Source organism: Triticum urartu, chromosome 2A (genome assembly GCF_056163025.1).
Source record: "Triticum urartu cultivar PI428250 chromosome 2A, HENAU_Tu73, whole genome shotgun sequence".
Lineage (NCBI taxonomy): Eukaryota > Viridiplantae > Streptophyta > Magnoliopsida > Poales > Poaceae > Triticum > Triticum urartu.
The window spans coordinates 490,852,911-490,859,603 of record NC_141874.1 but is presented as its reverse complement, the minus strand read 5'-3'; the positions used below and the strand labels follow the sequence as shown (position 1 = coordinate 490,859,603).

The 6,693-nt window shown below is 42.2% G+C and overlaps 1 protein-coding gene across 1 annotated transcript; it reads right to left on the bottom strand.

The window, feature by feature from the left end:
• Positions 1–944: 944 nt before the first annotated feature.
• LOC125538009 (RNA polymerase II C-terminal domain phosphatase-like 4) lies at positions 945–6,693 on the bottom strand. Its single transcript, XM_048701320.2, has 8 exons — positions 6,200–6,693; positions 5,017–5,090; positions 4,468–4,598; positions 4,075–4,255; positions 2,807–3,096; positions 2,342–2,530; positions 2,177–2,215; positions 945–1,557 (listed from the first exon to the last, which is right to left on the bottom strand). Exons 1-8 carry the CDS (start codon positions 6,409–6,411, stop codon positions 1,051–1,053), a joined length of 1,623 nt encoding a protein of 540 aa, XP_048557277.1. The 5' UTR covers positions 6,412–6,693; the 3' UTR covers positions 945–1,050.

The following is a 6,693-nucleotide window of genomic DNA, read 5'->3' as shown; positions in this document are numbered from 1 at the left end:
ATATTTTGGGATGTCTGGATCTTGCAATAACATGAATGTGCTCCACCGATCACCTCTCTTTGCTAAGTTAGCCAATGAAGAACCACCACCAGTGAACTTCCAAGCAAATGGATGTACGTATTCAATACTCTCTTCAAGCCAATTGCAAGCCCCCAAGGTAAGAAAAGAACTCTACTTTCATAATGCTCAAGCGGCGGCTAGGACAGATGCACGGAGGGCTTTTGGGATTTTGAAATCCTAATTTGCTATTGTGTGAGGACCATTTAGGTTTTGGAATCAAGGGAACCTTTGATACATCATTACAGCTAGCATGACAACATGATCACTAAGAACAAGCATGGATAAAATTTGGATTACACCTTCTATCACCTCATTGGAAAACCAGTGCAACCAACCAGAAGGCAAGACCGAATTCAATGCTTTATTTAGGTGTACCATGACATTAGAGAGTCTGAAACGTATCATGATCTTCAAAAAGATGTCATGTTGTAGGCATGGCATGGGCAACAACGTCCTAGTTCCATCTCTATGCTTTTTGTATTGTGGATGAACTTTATTGTATTGTGCGCTAAACTTTATTGTATTTGTGTTGCATTTGATGTTGTGAATTTGATGAATTGTGTAATAATTTGTTGTCATGGATTGATGAAATTATTGTTATTTTTGTTTTGGGTTGATTCGAGACAAGCTTAATATTATTTGAATATTTGGTTGCAATATCTATGCATTTATGATGCGGCTGGGGCAGCTGTTGGAGCACTAATGCACTATTTTAAGACATCTATTGGAGATACGTTTTTTGGTGCCCTATTGCTCTAAGCCCATTTTGGTGCCCTAAAACAGAGCACCTATTAGAGATGCTCTGATCGGAGGCCCATTGAGCTTTCAGACCAGCTGCCGAACTTTACAAGTACCAAAATTAACACAATGGATCAGCGAAACCATGTCCAAAAATGCTGAGCTTTCTGTTCCACTGCTAGTAGCTACGGTACATGTCACAAAAGTTTAATTAATCCCCTTAAAACGTGCACTTAACCCATTGTGTGTATCTTATGAGTTCGTTGAATCAGTGACAGCAGCAGCAACATCGATTTCTTTATCCTTTTCATTCGCTGGATCAGTGGCAGCAGGAGCAACATCGTCTTCTTTATCCTTTTCATTCGCTGGATCAGTGGCAGCAGCAACAACATCATTAACCTTTCCATTCGCTGCATCAGTGGCAGCAGCAACATCATTTTCCTTATCCTTCTCATTCTTCTTTACCTTTACGGGGAAATCTTCCTCCTGCTGACGGTGCCACCGGAAATTCGAGGCTTCAATCCAGCGGGGGTGGACCAGGATCTTGTTGTTATTAACTGCCCAACGGGCCTTATCTGTGCCAACATCCACAGCGACAACATGGGTGATCGTGGAATCAACGTCTGCGGAGCAAATGGCTCCCAGCTGCTCGGCCATCTTCCAGATAAACTGATCCTGTGGGCGAGAACTGGATGGGAACACCCGACTGAAGACTAATTTGCAGCCTTGCAGTACTTCCTGCCGTACCCTCTTGATTACCTACAGAACGGGGTATGTAAGCACACATGAAACAGCAAGTGACTGCGGAAATGTATGAAGCACTATAGGCTACACTATAAAGGATGTAGTTAGTGACCTCTAGTTCATAGTGATTCAGAACTTATCTACAATTCTACATAACTGAATTTGCATGTTTTTTTCCGTTATCGTTTCCATCACCACTGGATCATACATCCATCAAAAGTAGCTTTACAAGTAAGAATTGGATAGGGTTGCCCACATTCCACGAAATGGCGATGGCAAAAAGTGCAGTGCTAAGCAACATCGATGACGGCCAAGCCACTATAAAGGATGTAGTTAGTGACCTCTAGTTCATAGTGATTCAGAACTTATCTACAATTCTACATAACTGAATTTGCATGTTTTTTTCCGTTATCGTTTCCATCACCACTGGATCATACATCCATCAAAAGTAGCTTTACAAGTAAGAATTGGATAGGGTTGCCCACATTCCACGAAATGGCGATGGCAAAAAGTGCAGTGCTAAGCAACATCGATGACGGCCAAGCCACTCAAGCAAGGTGCATAAAATACAAATAACTTCTGTTGGCCTACGCATAAAATACACATAACTTCCAGCTTAAGTCTGGAAGCGTACCTGTCTTACATCCCGTGAAGAAAGAGCAGTTTCAACAGCCTACAAAAGTGCAGGACAATTGATTAGGTAAAAACATCAGTGCTTACTAGAGTCAAGTTTATGCACAGCAGCGGAAAGGCAGCAGGACAATAATTTGTGGTAAAAACATGTACTTAAGTAACCAACCGAGTCAAAGAAAATCGTGTGTATACGCTTCAGAACATCTAAGATAGTAGCCAAAGCACCATCACTCCCCCTTTCATCTTGCATGAACTCTGACAGAGATTTGACGCTAAAACCAAACTGGCGACAGCTTGAAGCAAAGTAATGATATCTCTCCATCAGAATTAGGTTTTCTTTATGCTTCTGCCAGACCTGAAACAAATATTACCATTCAGGCTAGACACATTGTGCTGATACAAACGGGTGATGGACAAATCTACTAGAACAGGAAACATCAAAACCACAGGGGTTAAGAAAAAAAAGCAGCGCCTTGGACATTGAAGCATTATCACTGCCCAGAAAGGCATAGTGACTAAAAGTATAAAACCCAATAACATACCTTGAGCAATAAACTCATGTCCAATGATAAGTACTAAAAACAGTGTCATAAGTGTGTGCCAAACATGCTGACCAAAGAAAAGCACTTACATACTCGGTATCATCAAGAATCACGGCAACACTTTCAGCTCCAAGAACCATATCAAGACCTTTCTGGTGTCGCTGTGTGCAGTCAGAGTTTGAAATCACTTTGGAATTAAAATAGACATTACGAGGGTCAAGAAGCTTTGCTATTTCAATTGCATAAGCCTTGTCGCCCATGGTATATATATACATCTCAAACATATTGCTTGCTTCTTTTAGAAATTTACGGACAAAGGGTCTCAACTTTGTAAGCATCTGCATTCCTTCTAATGTGAACAAGCTTCCATTTGGATCGTCTGCATAGGGCATGTTAGTGGTTAACTGTAGAAGTCCGGATACACTAGGTGGAAGAAAATAACTGTGTACAACAGAAGTCTGCATACAGTAGAACCAGTATTACAAGACTGCTACTTCCATCATATAAAAGCTTTGGCAAGTTTGGCAAAAATAGTGTGGCAAACTATGGCAAAGTTAAATCTACCCTTTTGCAATGGCCTTCGAAACTGGGTTAGCAGAGTTACAAGACGATATCGGGAACATGTTTCGATTGCAAAGGGCAGAGGGGCAGGTGTAAAATCGCCATTCAAGTTTCTGTTTGGTTTGTCCCAGCCAAAGCATACAGGCTCTGAAATTTGTTTGGGGTTTGAAGTTTTCTTATTGCATACCAAACAGATTACAGGGACTAGACTTATATAATAGCCACCCTTATGCAATCAGGCTGGACAGCAGACTGACTCTCCTAGTACAACTCGGTTACATATGACTTACTAAGGGACACAATGCCAAATCTGTTTAGGACTCTGCCTATGATACTAGGGACTCTGAATAGGATACTACGACACGGCTGCTGCTGGTATCTTGCCAAGCTTAATGCTGATATACCTTCCCTAATGCGTCCACAACGCTTTTGCTCACAAAATTATGCTAACTCCAGAAACCAGCAATATATAATATATACTCCCTCCGTTCCAAATTACTTGTCGTGGTTTTAGTTCAAATTTGAAACGGAGGGAGTACTTGCTTTGGCCATTTTTCTGCAAATACTACAACTAGTTTGGAACATGGATGTTGGTTTTTGCAAACTTAAACTGTGGTGAAAGTAGTTGAAAGTCTATTATCATTTCCCTATGGAGTTTAAATAATTTCAAATATATTAAAGGTCAAGAGAGAAATTGACGGATTCAGTTATATATTGTGGACCAGAGGTAGTGCCACACTGTGTACAGAAATAGCTAAAAGTTCTTAAAACTTAAATAAAAATAAATACAACTTACCTTTTGATGCAGCAGTCTGAATTCCCAGGTTATTTTCAGCAGCAGAAATATCATGGAGTTTTGTCGAGTTGATAAGTGTATGGTCCAAGTCTAAAATAAGTATCAGTTTTCTTTCACGCAGCAAATTCTTCAAATCAGATCCACGCAATCTGTCAATTTCTGTTGTACCTAGCCTCAAACCCTGCATATAAATAGCCCCAGTATTCAGAAAAACATATGTAAGGCATTGTGCAAGCACAACTGGAAACAGAAAAAACAAATCAAATATCTGATGATGTAGTGGAGATACAATGCTAATATTAGAAAATGGGTCCTATGAGAAGGTAAATTCAGTAAGGGAACTCTGTTACACCTCTCATGTTAGTGAGAAGAGAAGGTCACACGTCTATGTACCTTGTGGACATAACCAAAAGCAACCCCTGGAACATCTTCCTCGTCTTGTCTTTTCCCACACCTAAAGCAAAGTCCACCAAAATATCCAGGATGTGGAGGACATATCTTGATTTGAGCATCTTCAGATGAACCTGCCACAACATATATCCAATAATTCACATATCTGCCACACTTGTGAATGTCAATGATTCAATTTATGATCTATTGAGCTGAAGCAAAGAAAACTTCGAAAAGACTGCTTTTAAACATACTGCACTCCTAAGCAACTGGATAAATTGAAAGTGGGTCAACATACATGACATAGATAATTATTTGTGTTTCATACATATCATAGATATGAACATACATCTACGAATAAGGATAGCCAGATTCCGCTATTAACCTGAATGGCAATGTGCATCTTTTATGATCCAAATGAAGGAAATAACTTGAGTCTTCAGAACTATCAAAAACTAGTGCACAACAATGTCCCCTTAGCTGCTAAATTACTATGCAGAACCTTGAGCTGCTAATGGTTAATGCATTGAAAAATGAGACTAACAAGCATACCAATGGAATCTTCGTCAGGCCTTATTGCAGTTTCTCGATCTTGGTATTGCACCTTCACTTTACGCCTTTTGGCACTGCATTTTTCATGGGGTCAGCAGTCAGATACTTCAGATCTGTAGTACAGAATCTACAAACAAATCGTGATCTTTCTCAACACAGCATTATCTGATATTCTTCCCTCATGTTCCCTCTTTTAACCAAGTAGTATTACGATGCTTCATCAACAACTACACTCTCTCACTGCCCCAAAAAAGTCACTGCATCTAAACTATTTCATGCAGTGGTTTCACGAAGGGATGATTTTTTTTATATTGCCAGTTATCTCCATATTGCTGTGCCTGGTCGATGATGTAACTATTCTGCTGTGAATCGATGATGTAACACATTCTGGATGGATATAGAAGAGAACAGCAAATGATGGCGACTAAACCAACCTTGCTTCCGCACCCCAACATGCAAATGGAGTGCCTGTGACTGATCGGTCAATCCTAAGCTTCAGCAATTCAGCAGCTTATATAAGCCACAAAACATTCTAACATGGTTTGTCCTAGCTTAAGCTTAACGTGAGAATGAAGCTAGGCTTAACAGCTTATAAGACTATAAAAACAAATTGGCATACCACAGCAGAATAGGGTAACTTCCCATTTTCCATGTGAACTGTAAGGCACAGAGTAATCTAACTGAATCTGTTAAAAAAGTCGGAGGTTACCAGATCTCTGAGACTACCATCGATCCGACAGAGCGGAACGACCAGAAAAAGAAGTGGAGTTAGAAAGCCGTATGATAGGTGGTAACTATAATGATCAAATTCACATTCTCAAATAAGCGGAATACTTTTAAACATAATCAAGTGAAGCACTCACTGCTAACTTGCTAAGTAAACAAACGGTTTTAACACCAACAAACCCTAGATAAGAAAAATCTCCTGTCCCGTCAAATGTTGCACGCACATACAGGAATCCACCTGTCACTACATTGCAAGCAAAACAGAAACCTCACCCCCCCAAGCATCTATCTCACCGAATCTACCGCGCCACTCGGATAAAACAGGACCAAACCTGCTAATGACTACACTGAAGCTGCACATTCAACACTAGAACCGTGGAATACATGCTTCTGACCGCACAGCCAAAGCAACTAAGCCCAACAATCATATTCGCGATGGGGATTACAAATCACTTGCCTGCTCTGCTCCACGGTTTCTACATCGGCCACCACGTCTTCGTCGTCATCCTCTTCGTCGTCGCTGCTTGTGGGTGATGTGGAGGGGTCGCCCACAGAGGCGGAGTCGACGGCAGAGGCGAGATCCAGCTCCGCGTCTAGGAGCGCAGCGAAATCGTCGCTGCCGCTCGACGACGACGGGGACGGCGACGGCGATTCGGCTGCTAGACTCATAGATGACGACGCCGAAACGGCAGCGAACAACTCACGGATGGACCGATCGGCAGCGGAAACACGCCTAGTGCGAGCTAGGGTTCTGGATGAGGTCGGGGCAGCAGGACGGAGACGGCGGCGGTGGGAAAGGATGGCGGCAGCGACCCCAGCGATGGCAGGGAAGGAACGGGAGAAGGTAGGGAGAAAGGAGATGAGACGGCAATGGTAACAACGCAGGCTGGGGAGGGAGGGGGGACGGCGGGGAGAAGCGGGGCGGCGGCGCGTGACCGAGGCGACGGCAGC